Here is a 19,073-nt window from a genome sequence, read left to right as displayed (position 1 = left end):
AGAGGCAGAGTGTTGTTGTCCTGGGGCTGTCTCCTGCAGACTGATTTAATAACACAGAGGCAGAGTGTTGTTGTCCTGGGACTGTCTCCTGCAGACTGATGTAATAACACAGAGGCAGAGTGTTGTTGTCCTGGGGCTGTCTCCTGCAGACTGATTTAATAACACAGATGCACAGTGTTGTTGTCCTGGGACTGTCTCCTGCAGACTGATTTAATGACACAGATGCAGAGTGTTGTTGTCCTGGGACTGTCTCCTGCAGACTGATGTAATAACACAGAGGCAGAGTGTTGTTGTCCTGGAGCTGTCTCCTGCAGACTGATGTAATAACACAGAGGCAGAGTGTTGTTGTACTGGGGCTGTCTCCTGCAGACTGATGTAATAACACAGAGGCAGAGTGTTGTTGTCCTGGAACTGTCTCCTGCAGACTGATGTAATAACACAGAGGCAGAGTGTTGTTGTCCTGGGGCTGCCTCCTGCAGACTGACTTAATGACACAGAGGCAGAGTGTTGTTGTACTGGGACTGTCTCCTGCAGACTGATGTAATAACACAGAGGCAGAGTGTTGTTGTCCTGGGACTGTCTCCTGCAGACTGATGTAATAACACAGAGGCAGAGTGTTGTTGTCCTGGGGCTGCCTCCTGCAGACTGACTTAATGACACAGAGGCAGAGTGTTGTTGTACTGGGACTGTCTCCTGCAGACTGATGTAATAACACAGAGGCAGAATGTTGTTGTCCTGGGGCTGTCTCCTGCAGACTGATGTAATAACACAGAGGCAGAGTGTTGTTGTCCTGGGACTGTCTCCTGCAGACTGATGTAATAACACAGAGGCAGAGTGTTGTTGTCCTGGGACTGTCTCCTGCAGACTGATGTAATAACACAGAGGCAGAGTGTTGTTGTACTGGGGCTGTCTCCTGCAGACTGATATAATAACACAGACGCAGAGTGTTGTTGTCCTGGGGCTGTCTCCTGCAGACTGATGTAATGACACAGAGGCAGAGTGTTGTTGTCCTGGGGCTGTATCCTGCAGACTGATTTAATGACACAGAGGCAGAGTGTTGTTGTCCTGGGGCTGTCTCCTGCAGACTGATGTAATGACACAGAGGCAGAGTGTTGTTGTCCTGGGACTGTCTCCTGCAGACTGATTTAATGACACAGGGGCAGAGTGTTGTTGTCCTGGGACTGTCTCCTGCAGACTGATATAATAACACAGAGGCAGAGTGTTGTTGTCCTGGGGCTGTATCCTGCAGACTGATTTAATAACACCGAGGCAGAGTGTTGTTGTCCTGGGACTGTCTCCTGCAGACTGATGTAATAACACAGAGGCAGAGTGTTGTTGTCCTGGGGCTGTATCCTGCAGACTGATTTAATGACACAGAGGCAGAGTGTTGTTGTCCTGGGACTGTCTCCTGCAGACTGATATAATAACACAGAGGCAGAGTGTTGTTGTCCTGGGGCTGTATCCTGCAGACTGATTTAATGACACAGAGGCAGAGTGTTGTTGTCCTGGGGCTGTATCCTGCAGACTGATTTAATGACACAGAGGCAGAGTGTTGTTGTCCTGGGACTGTATCCTGCAGACTGATATAATGACACTGGGGCAGAGGGCTGAGACACAGAATAGCCTGGGAGTGCAATGACAAACAATATGCAAAGACAGAAAATAGAACCATGTCAATTTCTGTGTAAGTCCTGTTTGTGTCTGTATCTATGGCTGTGAAATGTATGCATTCTGCATGAACTTTAATTTGAATAAGATTTCCTAAAAGCCTAAACTAAAGAATAATAGGCCCTTCACACTTTCCTGCATGTTCAGAGCCGACCTTAGATATCATAATAAATCACAGTGATTGACAGCCCGTCACCTGTCATGTATATTTGCAGTCCTGCATGGTTTTCTCTCTCTGTGTCCCCTGACAACTGACTGTGTCTGCTACTGAGGCTGGCAGATATAAGGCAGCACGCAGGATTAAGGACAGTGTTCCCCTGGTGTGCCCTTGAAGCCCAGTGTGATTATTCCACCCCACTGTGTTTTAAATAGGCCTGGCTACAGAGGCTTCCGCTCTGCTCTGCTCTGCTCTCACATCTCCTCACTCACACCTTGTTTAGTATTCACCACTGTACCTGACGGAGAGGAGTGAGTGTGTGTGTGTGCGCGTCTGTGTGTGTGTTACTGCTGGTGACGTGATGGAGAAAGGAGCGAGCTGATTCATCATATGCATGAGCCCCCCCCCCCACCCACACACACACAGACACGCGCACGCACACACACACGCACACACACCTCCACACACAACAATCTCCTATACAGTCGGTTGCCCTTCATGCACACTCGCACGTGTATATTGCACAGCGAGCTGACAAAGCATGGATGCAGCTCTAGAGAGTTGATTGAAAGCATTGATGAAATGCATAAGGCCTGACAAACAGAGAGCAGAGAGAGAGAACGAGAGAGGGAGAGAGGGAGAGGGGAGGGCTTTTCTCCTCCTCACTCAGCCGTGAGAGAGAGAGGGGAGGTTTAGATGAACGACAGAGGCAGCCATCAGGCAGCTTATTCTGGAGATGACAGCCAGAGCATTGAGCAGAGTTCACACTCAGAGACTCATATTGAACTGGCAGGAGTCAGGCAGGGCAGAGTCTGAGCCACATGTCTACAGCTAAATGAGCCTGAATCAGAGAGACAGTAAAAGATAAAGTAAGGCTTCCTTCCTTTCTCTGTTCTCACTCTTTTTAGAAACACTGCTTCGTTAATTAAAAGCAACACCGCAACAAATTAAATGTGTTATTGTTTTGGTAGTGTATCATCAAATAATGAATATATTAGTACAGAGTCCCAAGGGATAAGACAACACAGTCAGTAACTCAGGCTGGTATAATTCCAGCACTTTATACTCATGGCAAGTGACTATAAGTAAGCAATAAACAACACTGTACATTTCTATGGTAATATACCACAACCAGTGATGTAGTGGTAAAGAAATAGGTGCGCAAACTCCGATTGCCGGTAGCGGTGAAAAAATGAACACTTCCTATACTTTCAATGTTTTTTCCCGCGAAAGGTTGGTAAGATGTGTCTCTTTGCGTTTACCATCCACATCACCACTGACCACAACCCTGGGATGACATGCAGAATGTGGAATAATTCTCAGTCTGAGACACTCATGTCTCAGTCTTGTAGTTGCAGCTTTTGCTCACCTGTACTCTTCCATAAGGTTGGGTTTGTTGGCCAGGTTGGCTTTTATTGCACTTATACAAAACAGAAAAATGTAAGAAACTCACATCTCAGTCTTGTAGTTGGAGCATCTCTCCAGAGGGATCTTCAGAACTCTGTTGTTGAGTCCTACGAACAGTGACCTATCACTTTGAAGGATCTGCAGGCTCAAGATTGGCTCCTGCACCCCAGCGGGGAAGAGCTGGATCTCCTCCAGGTAACACCCTTGAAGGCTCTTATTGGTGGTCGCAAGAGCCTTCAGGATGGTGCCGTACTCTGATTGGAGGAGAGAGGAGGAAGAAGATGATGAGAAATCATTGATTGTACTGTATACAGCCTAGATTCAAGAGGTTTTCCTATTCAGGTCATGTGGCTAGGAAAAACTCAGAGCTCTATAATATCACAATAGAACATCCTTTGGCTGGACAGCTAGTGAAGGGTGTCGGGTTCCTCTCTAGGTTTCTTCCTTCTAGGGAGATTTACCTAGCTAATGTGCCCTTTCCTTTATAAGTCAATTTAATTGATTGACCCCTGACCTTTGAACTCAACTGACCTGTGCCGATGTACATGACATGGTAGAGTGTGTCGTGGCCCTGTACGATGTCCACCACCAGCCTGGAGAAGCGCACGTCATCCTGCATGACCAAGGGGTCCACAGAGACGGGCTGCACCACGTCGTTCATCAGGTACAGCCGCTGGGCATCCTGGAGGCTGCGCTCCGTCAGACCATCGTTAGGACCGCCGCCATCATCTATGGTACCACACTGAGGGGAGGGGAGGGGGGAGGGGAGAAAGAGGAAGAGATACAGGAGAGGGAGGGAAGGGGAGGTGAGAGAGAGTGCCAGAGAGAGGAGTGAGAGAGCAGGAGAAAGGGAAGAAAGACAGAGGGAAAGAAAGAAAGAAAAAGAAAGAGAGAGAAAGAAAGAGAAGTTAACTGAAAAGGAATAATACTTCATGTTAATAGTATTGATTTATTCAAAGCAACAATGACTATGCCTCTGCCTGTGGTCATTTCCTTCTCATTTTCTCCTCCAGTAATCACGCTTATTCACACCTACAATACTGTTACACTGTAATGATTGTTGTTTGGCAAACAACATCTCTGTGTCTGGCAAGCTACAGCGACAATACGCTATTGAAATCCCGGATGACATGAATTTCTTCATAAAGCTACAGTTGCATTGCTAAGAAGTCAATGATGTGGGCTTTGGGGTGCATAATCCCTGGTTCTTATATGCAGTGCCACCTAGATGCAGAGTCTGTTAGTCCTGGTTCTGGGGACACACAGGCTGAGCAGGATTTTGCTCCAGACCAGCACTAACCTGGAAGTTGGGGGTGGAGTTTGGGTGGGCAGTACCTGGAAGTTGGGGGAGGGGTTGGGGGTGGGCAGAACCTGGAAGTTGGGGAAGGGGTTGGGGGTGGGCAAAACCTGAAAGTTGGGTAAGGGGTTGGGCAGTACCTGGAAGTTGTGGGTGGGCAGTACCTGGAAGTTAGGGAAGGGGTTGGGGGTGGGCAGTACCTGGAAGTTGGGGGTGGAGTTTGGGTGGGCAGTACCTGGCAGTTGGGGAAGGGGCTGGGCAGTACCTGGAAGTTGGGGGTGGAGTTTGGGTGGGCAGTACCTGGAAGTTGGGGAAGAGGTTGGGGGTGGGCAGTACCTGGAAGTTGGGGAAGAGGTTGGGGGTGGGCAGTACCTGGAATTTGGGGAAGGGGGTGGGCAGTACCTGGAAGTTGGGGGTGGGGTTGGTGGTAGGCAGTACATGAAAGTTGGGGTGGGTAGTACCTGGAAGTTGGAGATGGGGTTGGGGGTGGGCAGCCAGGTAGAGCGAGGATTCTCCTGGGAACGGAAGGGCCCGTTGAAGGCCTGGGTGATGGAGCTGAGGTTAAATGCACACACTGCAGACGCTGCTATACTGTTCCTGTAGGACAGAGAAAGAGAGGGCGAGGAGAGGGGGAGAGGAGAAAGAGAGAGAGAAAGAGATGGAAAGAGAGAATAAGAGAGGGGGGAGAAGAGGGACAGAGAGAGAGACAGTGTTAAAAACCCAGTGAACAAAGAGGTTACAGTGTTGCCCATACGTCTCTCTAAATGAGAGCTCAAATTGATACATTATGTACACCACACTGTCTAACAGTCCCATCTTTTACAGGTGCATTACAGCCCGTGTCTGATTCTGCTGGAAGCGGTGTCTGTGCTTCACAATCGTCATGAGACTGCTAAAGTGAATTAGGATACACACACACATTCTCCCCCCTCGCCCCACGCACACACACACACTCTCCCCCCTCGCCTCACACACACACACACACACACACACACACACACACACACACACACACACACACACACACACACACTCACTGCACTGAACAGACTTTACTGTACAATAAACTCTATACTTTCCTTTGAATGGAATGCCAGCACACTCATAAATGGGCTGGTATACTGTAGCACGGGGATGGTGAGGAGTACAATAAAATAGGGCCCTATGGAATCACTGTATGGTTTGACATTTGTTACGTTCTTCTTTTATACATTTCTATATCTGTTATGTTCTTACAGAGAACAGTATGAACACTGTATGTCATACATGCCTTATATACGTGCATTGTCCCTACACTTTAGTGGTTTGTATCTAGCAACCATCGTGATCCAATTGAGCTCTGTAAAAATGCATTAACACTGTCAGAGGAACCCTGGGGTTGGCCAACGCTTCAAAAGGAGATGGGAAATAGCCTGCAGCACATTGAACAGCAGCTATTGAATGTGTGTGTGCGTGTGTGTGTGTGTGTGTGTGTGTGTGTGTGTGTGTGTGTGTGTGTGTGTGTGTGTGTGTGTGTGTGTGTGTGTGTGTGTGTGTGTGTGTGTGTGTGTGTGTGTGTGTGTGTGTGTGTGTGTAGCTTGTTTGCCTTCTCTCTTCTCAATGTTTCTGCAGAGAGTGTGAGACTGCATCGGTGAGTGAGTGTGCTTCCTGCGGTGAGCAGCCAGAAACCTAACCCAACTTAGAAAACCACAGACAATTAGCTGCAACAACCACTAACCACACCCTCTCCCTGCCTCCCTGACACTGTGGTGTCCCAGGGACTGCAGTCTGCAGCCAAGTGTTAGGTTGTGAGCACGGCTGTGGTTACAGTTACAAATGAAGCCATTGTTACTGTTAACGTCTAAACCGAAAAATAAAGATTTAGGCTATTTTAAAACCTCCCCTCAATGAGTCAGTCCCTCTGGTATTAAACATAACCTCTTAATCACACTCAGCTCACTGTGTCTTTATGTCTTAATGTGGAGGGGAAAGAGAGGGAGAAAGAGAGGGATGAGAACAGTGAAAAAAAGAATGGCAGAAAGCAGTGCTTAGGGAGCATGAGCCCAGTCCCTCTTCTGCTCCTCTCACAAAAAGGGCAATCAGCAGCCAAGTAGAGAGCAGAGCAGAGCTTTAGACTTAGGCCTTAGTCAAAAGTAGTGAACTAAAAAGGGAATAGAGTGCCATTTGGGATGTAGCCTAGGGATACCGAGGAGATATAATCCACAGTGCCCTTCATGTTCTTACATAAGCCAGCCGGCCAGTCGGTACAGATGACACAACCCTTTCTGTGGTGTCATGGTACTGTGGCTGGCTGGCTGGCTGGCTGACGTTCCCCTATGGCCAGTGTTATGGGAGTAAAAGGTTGATGTCCCTGACCACACCAGCCAACCAGTTGGACAGGATGACACAGCAGTTTTTATTGTGTCATTGTACAGTTCCCCTATGGCTGCAAAGTGTTATGGGAGAACAAGGCAGAAGAGCCCAACCAGAGCTGGTGACTTCAACAACATCCACTGGACTTTGTCATTTTTCTGCACATGATCAGTGGAGCTCAGTGGTGAAGGCTTCTATGATGATGAATCAAAGAGAGCAGACAAGTATGGATGATACTCATCACACCAGATGGCCCATATATACAGTACCTGTCAAAAGTCCCAACACACCTACTCATTCAAGGTTTTAGACTTTATTTTTACTATTTTCTATATTGTAGAATAACAGTGAAGACATGAAAACTATGAAATAACACATGGAAACATGTTGTAACCAAAACATTTGTGAAATTTCTTTCCTTCTTAATGCGTTTGAGCCAATCAGTTGTGTTGTGACAAGGTACAGTAGGGGTGGTATACAGAAGATAGACATATTTGGTAAAAGACCATACTGTATTATGGCAAGAACAGCTCAAATTAGCAAAGAGAAACAACAGTCCATCATTACTTTGGGACATGAAGGTCAGTCAATGCGTAAAATTAGAAGAACTTTGAAAGTTTCTTCACGTGCAGTCGCAAAAACCATCAAGCGCTATGATGAAACTGGCTCTCATGAGGACCTCCACAGGAATGGAAGACCCAGTGTTACCTCTGCTGCGGAGGACAAGTTCATTAGAATGCAGGCCAAATAAATGCTTCACAGAGTTCAAGTAACAGACACATCTCAACATCAACTGTTCAGAGGAGACTGCGTGAATCAGGCCTTCATGGTCGAATTGCTGCAAAGAAACCACTACTAAAGGACACCAATAATAAGAAGAGACTTGCTTGGGCCAAGAATCACGGGCAATGGACATTAGACTGGTAGAAATCTGTCTTTGGTCTGATGAGTCCAAATTTGAGATTTTTGGTTCTAACCGCCGTATTTTTGTGAGACGCAGAGTACTGTAGGTGAATGGATGATCTCCGCATGTGTGGTTCCCACCGTGAAGCAAGGCACACTTAACCAGCATAGCTACCACAGCATTCTGTAGTGATACTCCATCCCATCTGGTTCGCGCCAAGTGGGACGATAATTTTCTTTCCCAACAGGACAATGACCCAAAACACACCTCCAAGCTGTGTAAGAGCTATTTGACCAAGGAAAGTGAAGGAGTGCTGCATCAGATTACCTGGCCTCCACAATCACCTGACCTCAACCCAATTGAGATGGTTTGGGATGAGTTGGACCGCAGAGTGAAGGAAAAGCAGGCAACAAGTGCTCAGCATATGTGGGAACTCCGTCAAGACTGTTGGAAAAGTATTCCTCATGAAGTTGGTTGAGAGAATGCCAAGGATGGCTACGTTGAAGAATCTGAAATATAAAATACTTTTTTGGTTACTACTGTCACGTCCTGACCAGTATAAGGTTAATTGGTATTGTAGTTTGGTCAGGACGTGGCAGAGGGTATTCGTTTTATGTGGTTCGGGGTGGTGTGTTTTGTTGAAGGGGCATTTGGTTTAAGTATTCCGGGGTTTTTGGGCACTGTTTGGTTTTCAGGTATTCTATGATTTGTCTAGTATGTCTGTTTCTATGTTTGGTTAATTGGGGTTGGGACTCTCAGTTGAAGGCAGGTGTTGTCTATCTGCCTTTGATTGAGAGTCCCATATATGAGGGTGTGTTTGTGTTTGTTATTTGTGGGTGATTATTCTGTGTTTAGCATTGTGCCTTACCAGACTGTTTTTGTTGATCGTTCGTTCTTTGTTATTTTGGTGTTCATTTTGTATTTATTAAAAAGCAAGATGAGCATACATATACCTGCTGCGTTTTGGTCCTCCATTTCCAACGACAAGCGTGACAACTACATGATTCCATATGTGTTATTTCATAGTTTTGATGTCTTCACTATTATTCTACAATGTAGAACATAGTAAAAAATAAACAAAAACCTTTGAAAGTCAAAGGGTCTGAATGGAATACTTTCCGAATACACTGTACATATATGGATCCCATATATATATATATATACACACACACACACACACACACACACACACACACACACACACACACACTGTATGTGTGGCATAGAGACACCTGGATTCCAAAATACTTTCTAACACAATTACACGCACGCACGGGCACACACACTAACAGATGTGCTGTGCCTATCATTGGCAGGCTCTAGTCTCAGCAGGGTATATGGAGCTAATGCAGTCTGTGCACCTCACCTCAATTGGAGAAAAAAAACACAGAAAAAATACATCAAGTGCGTTCCACATGGTACCCTATTCCCCATATAGTGAACTACTTTTCAACAGAGCCCTATGGAATTTGGGACACAGTTAAGGTAAAAATGTTTTTCCAACCTCAGTGAATACCTGCATCGCAGCAGAAACAAAAAGCACACTCAGCATCCCCTGTACCGTACGACAGGCAGGGAGGCAGCGAGCAGAAAATGAATTAAGGCTAAGATTATCCATATATATATATATATATATTTTTTTTGTTACCCCTTTTTCTCCCCAATTTTGTGGTATCCAATTGGTAGTTACAGTCTTGTCCCATCGCTGCTACTCCCGTACGGACTCGGAAGAGGCGAAGGTCAAGAGCCATGCGTCCTCCGAAACACGACCTAGCCAAGCTGCACTGCTTCTTGACACAATACCCGCTTAACTCAGAAGCCAGCCTTACCAATGTGTCAGAGGAAACACAGTACACCTGGCGACCGTGTCAGCGTGCATGCGCCTGGCCCACCACAGGAGTCGCTAGAGCGCGATGGGACAAGGATATCCCGGCCAGCCAAACCCGACGCTGGGCCAATTGTGCACCGCATCATGGGTCTCTCGGTCGCAGCCGGCTACGACACAGCCTGGACTCAAACCAGGATCTCTAGTGGCACTGCTACTGTAGCACTGCGATGCAGTGCCTTAGACCACTGCGCCACTCGGGAGGCCCATCCATATACATTTTTACTCCATAACAATGCAGTATCTGAGCTACAATGCTATAGTCTGAAACAATCACTTTCACGAGTGAGTCAGGTAGCTATAAAACAGCCGCAGCTATGTTACAATACAGTACAAAAGATTACTGTCTTGTGCACATGCTAAAAAAAGGTGCCTGGAAGTAGTATTTTTTGCTGAAAGAATAATTTGTAAAAGTAAAGCGAATAATCATAGTAATAGTATATCTATTTGATTCTTACCCAACATGCTCCAGGGGGAATAAAGGTCATTTCAAGGTGCATTTCATGTTATTATGTTGAGGTGAAGGAAAAAGTTTAGAAAAAAATCAGGCAAAATCAGGCAAAAACATGGATCACCCTTCAGATAGCTGCACACACACATTACACCATGCCAGGACACCATGGTTACCAGGTTACTGAGGAGACATGTCAAATCAGATCACTGTGTGAGCCAATCAGTTTCTTCTACGATAACACCTGCAGCAGCATCCAGCTGCTCATTCAGAATACATACCAAGTATGGAGAAAGCCATTGCAATGAAATCACATCAGGATTTTCAACATTAGCCAGTGACAGTCCCATTTCAATGTGAGAAACACAGATGCTGTGAAGCCTCACTCAGAGGCCGTAGCAGAGGGAAGGACGAGGGAGGGAGATGCCAATAAGGTCTAGAGTTAATTATAAGGCCTCAGCGTGCTCTAGGGGTCTTAGGTTCACTACTCTGACGAGATAATGATTGAAAACCCAGTCAGCTGCTAAAAGTTCAGCAAATGCAGATGGAGACCAGCATATCTCTCTCGCTCTCTCTCAAACTCTCTCTCTTTACCTCCTTCATTCACTCCCTCCATAATTCTCTCCCTCCCTCCCTCTCTCTGTTCTGTTTTACAGTTCAAACTCCTGGGAGTTCTTTGACCATGTTCAATTTAACACAGACAGATGGAGACAGTGCTTCCTGTGATTGCATTATGATATCACACTATTCAGAATAGTTTTAGTCAGAGACTGGGGGATTGGGAGAGAGAGAGGGGCCGAGACAAAAGATTGGAATGGGAAAGAGGGAGGGATACACACACGCGCACATGCACATCCACGCACATATGTCCTGTACTGAGAAGTAATGATAGCCTCAGCTCTGGTAGCGATGGAGAGCAGCCTGGGAGTCAGGCTGGGAGTCAGGCTGGGAGTCAGAACTTTACAGGTGAGAGCAGCAGAAGGCGAGGGGGAGGATTCCTCTCCCCTGAGAGAGAGCAGAGCACAGCAGAGCAGAGCATGGAACACATCTGAATACCAACAACTGTACTATACCACACCCAATCAACTCCACACTCCAAAACCTCAGTCTGTGAAAGCATCACAAAGATTTTCTTTCTTTCAGAAAAGGGCAAAACTCTCTCGCTTCCTCTTCACCTATGGACCACATTCATGTTCTTTCTTTTCCACAAAAGGGCAACATCCACATTGTGGGTGAGTCTTCTGTTCTGCTCACACTCATTTCTCCCTCTAGTGAAGTGGATGATACCGCATTCCTTAAACAATGGTCTGTGTAACCCAGGCTTATGTGTCAGGGCACAGCTCACACAGTACAGTAACAGGATGTGTCGCGAATAGCACCCTATTCCCTATGTAGTGCACTACCTTTGATCAGGGCCCATAGGGTAGTGCACTATAGGAAAAGTAGTAAACTATGTAGGGAATAGGGTACCATTTGGAAAACAACCACAGATTCCTTCCTCTAACCATCCCGATTCTCATTAGTGCAGGTAGAATGTGTAATGAAAAAGGCTCTCTGCCTTACTCTGCCTCACTTGCTCAAATCAGGCTAAAGCTGTATTCGAATACTCATACTAATCAAATCAAGTCAAATTTGATTTGTCACATGCGCCGAATACAACAGGTTTAGGTAGACCTTACAGTGAAATGCTCACGTACAAGCCCTTAACCAACAATGCAGTTTTAAGAAAAATACAAAAAAAAGAAAATAGATAAAAAGAGAAAGTAATTAAAGAGCAGCAGTAAAGTAACAATAGCAAGGCTATATACACAGGGGGTACCGGTACAGAGTCATTGTGCGGGGGCACCGGTTAGTCGAGGTAATTGAGGTAATATGTATATGTAGGTAGAGTTACTAAAGTGACTATGCATAGATAATAACAGAGAGTAGCAGCAGTTTAAAATTGGAGGGGGGGGGCACTGCAAATAGTCTGGGTAGCCATTTGATTAGATGTTTAGGAGTCTTATGTCTTGGGGGTAGAAGATGTTTAGAAGCCTCTTGGACCTAGACTTGGCGCTCCGGTACCGCTTGCCGTGCGGTAGCAGAGAGAACAGTCCATGACTAGGGTAGCTGGAGTCTTTGACAATTTTTACGGCCTTCCTCTGACACCACCTGGTATAGAGGTCCTGGATGGCAGGAAGCTTGGCCCCAGTGATGTACTGGGCCGTACGCACTACCCTTTGTAGTGCCTTGTGGTCAGAGGCCGAGCAGTTGCCATACCAGGCGGTGATGCAACCAGTCAGGATGCTCTCGATGGTGCAGCTGTAGGAACCTTTTGAGGATCTGAGGACCCATGCCAAACATTTTCAGTCTCCTGAGGGGGAATAGGTTTTGTCGTGCCCTCTTCACGACTGTCTTGGTGTGCTTGGAACATGCAAGTTTGTAGGTAATGTGGACGCCAAGGAACTTGAAGCTCTCAACCTGCTCCACTACAGCCCCGTCAATGACATACTAACATACTGCATACTACATACTTAATGAGTATATACTACATACTACTACGCTCTGGCAGTAGGGTTGATTCGAGCGTTCTGACCTTACAACCACAGTCAAGCACCCAAGCTAACTGGCTAGCTACTTACAGACACAAATCAGAGAACACCTCACTCTGACCATTTTACCCACCCTAGCAGAGCTGGTTAGGCAATTTTCATGTTATTCAGAGTGTTGGTGACTGTAACTGTGCTGCTGGCAACAATTTTATTACGCCTTTTTTGCCAACGTTTACTGACACCGGCCATATTCAACGGGTGTTGATTGTTCGTAAATTCATCAGTTATTCTGCGAATTTACGAAAGCACCCAAATGTCCATTGAGAACGCACAACGAGTATACCACTTAGCTAAGAATGGCAGGGATAATCATGTCAATAAACTTTGGGTAGTTAGTTAGATAGCATATAGTTAATATACTGGCAAGTTTGATGTAATAGTAGCCAACTAACGTTAGCTAACATACCGGTACCTACTGCTGTAATGACATGCAATGTGGTTTGTAAGCAGAGGTGTAAAGTACTTAAGTAAAAATACTTGACACAATTTGAATGGTTAGCAGGACAGGAAAATTGTCTAATTCACACACTTATCAAAAGGACATCCCTGGTCATCCCTACAGCCTCTGATCTGGCGGACTCACTAAACACATGCTTCGTTTGTAAATGATGTCTTGATTTTAGGAGTGTGCCCCTGGCTTTCCATAAACTTCAAAAACAAGAAAATGGTGCCTCTTGGTTTGCTTTAAATATGGAATTTGAAAATATTTTGATACTTAAGTATATTTTCGCAATAACATTTACTTTTGATACTTAAGTATATTTAAAACCAAATACTTTAAGACTTTTACTCAAGTGGTATTTTACTGGGTGACTTTCACTTTTACTTGAGTATGACAATGGATACTTTTTCCACCACTGTTTGTAAGGATAGCATAGCTAACAAATTGTCAGGCAACATAATATGTAAGGTAACTTATTTGCTCAACATTTTCTTAACATTTGTCATAATTAGTTAAAGCAATGAATTTGTATTCCTTCTCGTTGGATTTTGGCTGCATATTTTACGCCATTTTCTTCAAATCTGAAATAAATGTGAACCCTCAACCCATTTTCTGAAGAATTGCATTATGGGCCCTAAAAGCATGGAAAGTGTCCACTGTTTGTATACTTCGTATTTTGGCGAATGTAGCACGACATCCGGGAACTTTTGGCATACTAACTATATCCACACTATGACCAATACGCATACTATATACTCAATTTATGGCATAAATCGTATGGTTAGTGCAGTTAGTATGAGTATTCAAATACAGCTTAAGTGCTCTCAAGAAGTGGATGCTGAATAATGATAATCATTAGGACTGGAAACTGCAGTAATGGAGTTTGCGTGGGGGTGGGTGAGAGAGGGTGCGTGTGTACTGCACCTGTACATGAGTGTAGTTAATATACATAGTATATGTTTTCCTGAATGTGTGTGTGTCTTGCATAAGAAGAATATTACTCATCACTCACACATTGGTGGTGAATATCCCGTAGATGAGGTCTTGTTCAGGCAAATAGAAGGTGCTCTGCAGCTCATTATAGTAGAAGGGGATCTCTCCGGAGCGCGAGCAGTTCAGCCTGGCCTTCATGAAGGTAGTCCAGGTGTCTTCCAGTAGGAACCGCCCTCCGATGTCGTTCTTACAGACGCGGGCCACCCGGGAGTAGACGGTCTTCCCACAGTCGTGTTCGACAGCGTTCTCACGCAGGAAGAAGAATGTGAAGAGACCCACATCATAGGCTGAGATGAAATGGGGCTCTGAGGAAGAGAAGAGGAGGAGAGGACAAGGGAGTAGGGGAGGGGAGGGGACAGGGAAGGAGAGGAAGAAGGGCAGAGGGGAAGAGGAGACTAAGTCAGAGAGAGCATTAGAGTCCATGCAGCCATAGGGGGTGATTCTTAATGTCATGCTAGTTTATACTGACGAATGAATGTGTCCAGTCATGTTAATAATAAAGTCCTCCTGTGAGATGCATTCATTAGTCACAGTCATCCTATAACATGTACACTGCATTCATTCCTCCATTTGTAAATTGCCAGAACACATGATCAATCTTGATGTGGTAAAGACATGAGACTAATGCACTCGATGAGTGGAACAAAATCAATAGAGACTGTGACTTCATCATCCATTCTACTTGGTGCTCAGAAACACTACATGGTGCGGCCACTCAAACAGTCTCCCTGTTGTGAGTTGTTATTATTACAGACACGGGTTAGCCTCAGTCCCAACACTGAACACATTAACAGCAGACATAGAAGGGTTCAAACAACATTTAAAATATGCTTTATTGAGCATGCCTGGACAAAATGGAACCAATGGTATAATTCCAAAAGTGCAAACTCTGCCCATCTGGCATGATATTCAGGCTCAAACAAACACTCAATGACAGTATTTGAAAGATGTTAAATACTATTTGAACCCAGATGTGATAACCAGTAGCATGCCTTCTCCCCTGTAGAGTTATAATGTAGAGGAGCATTGCTCATGACTAGAGAAGCAGTGAGGCTGTGAGAACAACACAGTATGTGCAGTCAGTGCTGCTTTCCCTAAGGTAACATTCATTCTCAGTGATATCAAACACACACACACTCTCACACTCACACACAAACGGACAGCTTGGATGCAGAGCAGAGAGCGTAGATATTAACCTGCAAACAGCCATGACGATAAGTGCCCCGGGGCCAGCACTACCTTTTAAGAGAATGAGATTATAGGAGAACGCAGGCGGTCAGCAGGAATGGAAACAGCATCAGAAGCAATAACAGAACGCATAATTCCATTTCAGAACACTCATAAAAAACAACTGTGGGTAGTAGCTGGCGGCAGCAAATAGGAATGGGTGAAATGGTGGTAGAGACGGACTAGTTTACCAAATAGCACAATGTTTGGTGATATCTACAGATGCTTCCCTGCTGCAAGTCCAAAGACATGCATTGACATGTTAATGATAGTCGTTTGATAGTCCTTCGATAGATGCTCCACTAACTATCAAAATAAAGTGTTAACCAACATTTCTTGTCAGCTGTAGCTTCATCCACTGTCCCATTATTCTTATCCTATAGTTTGCTTTCTCCATATCCTTTATCGCACTGTTTAATCATTGTCTCTAGGGTAAGCTTAATGTTAATATGCCAGCATGGGGTGCCATGTTACAACCCACAGCTTTGCCGTAAATAATCACATGTAATGTAATCCATGTAAAATCATGTAATCCATTTCTGATAAACTATCATGACAAATCGACCATTACCTCCCTAACCTGGCTCTTCATGATACTGTTTAATGAGGACTGAGTTCTCCAGTTCAGTCAGCTAACCGATGCTTACAGCCATGTAAATGTGTGTTTGTGTGTGGTACTGTTTCACCAGACCTCCTGCTGGGTCCTAGATAATTACCACAGAGAGAGAGAAGCTGGAAAAAGGCATCAGCGTATATTAACACTACTGCGTCCCCACAGCTGTCAGACACACACAGAAACACAAACACACACACACAAACACACACACACACACACACACACACACACACACACACACACACACACACACACACACACACACACACACACACACACACACACACACACACACACACTGCTGTCAGAGGTGGTATTGAATGAGCTAATACTCTATACACAGTCGATACAGTATAATATGCATGTTTAGGCTGCATAATGTGTGGGTGTCAATCCAACAGACTGATTGTTCAATCTCCACACAGTCTGATTGAGGGGTGTAACTCACACAGCCACGTGACTGACCATGGGGAAAAGCAGGAGGAGAGAGAGCAAGAGAGAGAGTTTAAAAAATAAAACTTTAGGTCTGGGAACCCACAACACAATAAACACTCAAACAAACAAAAACATGGTTAAACATAAATTAAAAACACAACACCAAATCTCCTCCACTGTAACTTAACACAACAACTACTGAATACCCCATATGCTCATAACAGCCCAATGTCATTAACCAGTTTGTAATAGGCAAACTCATCCCTCAGTCTTGTTGCCAACATCCCCTCAAGCATGCCCACCACGTCCACAGACCTCTGTCCCCAAATAGTGTTCTTTCATCTTCCAGATTGCTAATTTAGCTGTCACTGACACTAAGTTAATCAGATCAGAGTTGGAAGTATCAGTCACATACTGCCGATGAAGTACTGGCAAGGAATCGCAGACCTCAGCTACGACCTTTCACAGTAGGCAAGATGATCAGATCTCCGCTCTTTCTCCCAGGTCCTCCAACAATCTGCTCCTGCTCCGCATCAGATGACTCAGCTTGGTACACCCCACACCTAACAGGCATGAACGTAGGCTGGCTGAACCCAGAGCACGGGACTGGATGACATTGTTATAAAAAACTCTCGAAAACTCTCCACGCCTGCATAACAGACTCATAGAATGGAGTCAGGCCAGACAAATCACCCCCTCTAGCTTTAACCTCTACGGGATCAGTGTCCCTATACCAGGACGGTTGAGCTAACGTGCGCTAATGTGATTAGCATGACGATGTAAGTAACATCAAACTTTCCAGGACATAGACATGTCTTATATGGGCAGAAAGCTTAAATTCTCTAACTGCATTTTCCAATTTACAGTAGCTATTACAGTGAAATAATATCGTGCTATATTTTGAGGAGAGTGCACAACAACAACAAAACTTTTACAGCAACTTGTTTGATACATTCACCTCTGAAGGTAAATAATGTACTTACATTCAGTAATCTTGCTCTGATTTGTCATCCTGAGGGTCCCAGAGATCAAATGTAGCGTAGTTTTGTTTGATAAAATCAATTTTTATATTCAAATGTAGGAACTGGGATCTCCAGTTTGAACCCCTGCTGTCTCTGGCTCCACACCCACCCTGCCTGGCCATCTAGATGTGTGAAAGTTAGTGTATAAGCTAATTATTCATCATGTATGACATTCCTGGGAGTGTTTAAACTTACATTTTGTATTACCATATCATTTTTGTATGTTCTCTGTAGTAATGTACTTGAAAATGTATCAATTGACAAAATATTGTCCAGTATTGCAATGCTTCACTGGATCAATCTGAAACTTTGCACACACTGCTGCCATCTAGTGGCCAAAATCTCAAATGCGCCTAAACTGCAGTATAATATTATGGACTTTGTCTTGCATTTCAAAGATGATGAAAAAAAAACGCATGTTTTTTTTCATTGTATTATCTTTTTTTTTCAAATGATATCAAGCATATGCATATCATTGCTTCAGGTCCTGAGCTACAGGGAGTTAGATTTGGGTATGTAATTTCAGGCGAAAATTCAAAAAAAGGGTCAGATCCTTATTAAAACCTGTTGGGGCTCGGGGGCAGTATTGAGACATTTTGAAAATAATATGTGCCCATTTTTAACTGCCTCCTACACCAACTCAGAAGCTAGGATATGCATATTATTAACACATTCGGATAGAAAACACTCTGAATTTTCTAAAACAGTTTGAATGGTGTCTGTAAGTATAACAAAACTCATATTGCAGGCAAAAACCTGTGAAAAATAGATCCAAAAAAAGGTGAATTTTGTGACTGTACTATTTAGTGTCATTGTTTTATAGATACCATAGTGAGAAAGGATTTATTTCGCAACACCTACGGCTTCCACTAGATGTCAACGATCTTTATAAAGTTCTTTGAAGCGTCTATGATAAACAGAGAGCAAATTAGAATCCAAGGAAGTTGACATGTCATCACTTCATTTTTTTGCGCCTGCGCATAAATCTGAGAAACGTGAGTTTTGTCTTCATTGTTTATCTAGACATAGGATAGGTTGTGTGAAAATATTACTGATGTTTAACGTTAAAAATGGACCAAAAGATTAATGCTAAACAACATTTGACATGTTTGAACGAACATAAATAGATTATTTACTAGGTTTTTTTAGCTTTTCGGCGTGATTTTACAGTCCCCCCACCACGTTTTGTGGGAGCATAATGAACGCTAAGTACTTGGTGTTATTTGGACATAAATTATGAACTTTGTCAAAAGAAACCACATTTGTTCCGGACCTGGGATGCCTTCCGGACCTGGGATGCCTGCCTTCTGATGGAGATAATCAAAGGTAAGGGGATATTTACAATGTTATTATCGATTTTAGATGATGCTAACTGTATAGCATAGCCTGTTGTTCTTAGCATAGCACCCCGTTTATTGCAAAATGTGATTTCCCAGTAAAGTTATTTTGAGATCTGGCCATTCGGTAGCAATTACGAGATGATAATATATTATTCTTTGAATGACAACATTATAATTTACCAATGTTTTCGAATAGTAATTTTGTTATGTTCACCGGAAGCATTTCAGAGAAGAAAAAATCTGAATTTCACGCTACTGTAAAATGCTGTTTTTGGATATAAATATG

At 44.3% G+C, this 19,073-nt stretch overlaps 1 protein-coding gene across 4 annotated transcripts in view; it reads right to left on the bottom strand.

Moving 5' to 3' along the window:
* Positions 1-19,073, bottom strand: part of LOC106586418 (semaphorin-5B) — a 196,164-nt gene that overhangs the window by 39,987 nt on the left and 137,104 nt on the right. For all 4 annotated transcript variants that reach the window (XM_045707609.1, XM_045707610.1, XM_045707612.1 and 1 more), the window contains exons 9-12: positions 14,167-14,452; positions 4,991-5,126; positions 3,764-3,974; positions 3,279-3,486 (exon numbers count right to left, since the gene is read on the bottom strand). In XM_045707609.1, coding sequence (XP_045563565.1) covers positions 3,279-3,486; positions 3,764-3,974; positions 4,991-5,126; positions 14,167-14,452 — 841 coding nt within the window. The remainder of the gene's footprint in view (positions 1-3,278; positions 3,487-3,763; positions 3,975-4,990; positions 5,127-14,166; positions 14,453-19,073) is intronic.

This window comes from Salmo salar, chromosome ssa25 (genome assembly GCF_905237065.1).
Source record: "Salmo salar chromosome ssa25, Ssal_v3.1, whole genome shotgun sequence".
In the NCBI taxonomy this organism is placed as follows: Eukaryota; Metazoa; Chordata; class Actinopteri; order Salmoniformes; family Salmonidae; genus Salmo; species Salmo salar.
Note: the sequence above shows the minus strand (reverse complement) of the source record. Positions and strands in the feature narration are given on the sequence as shown.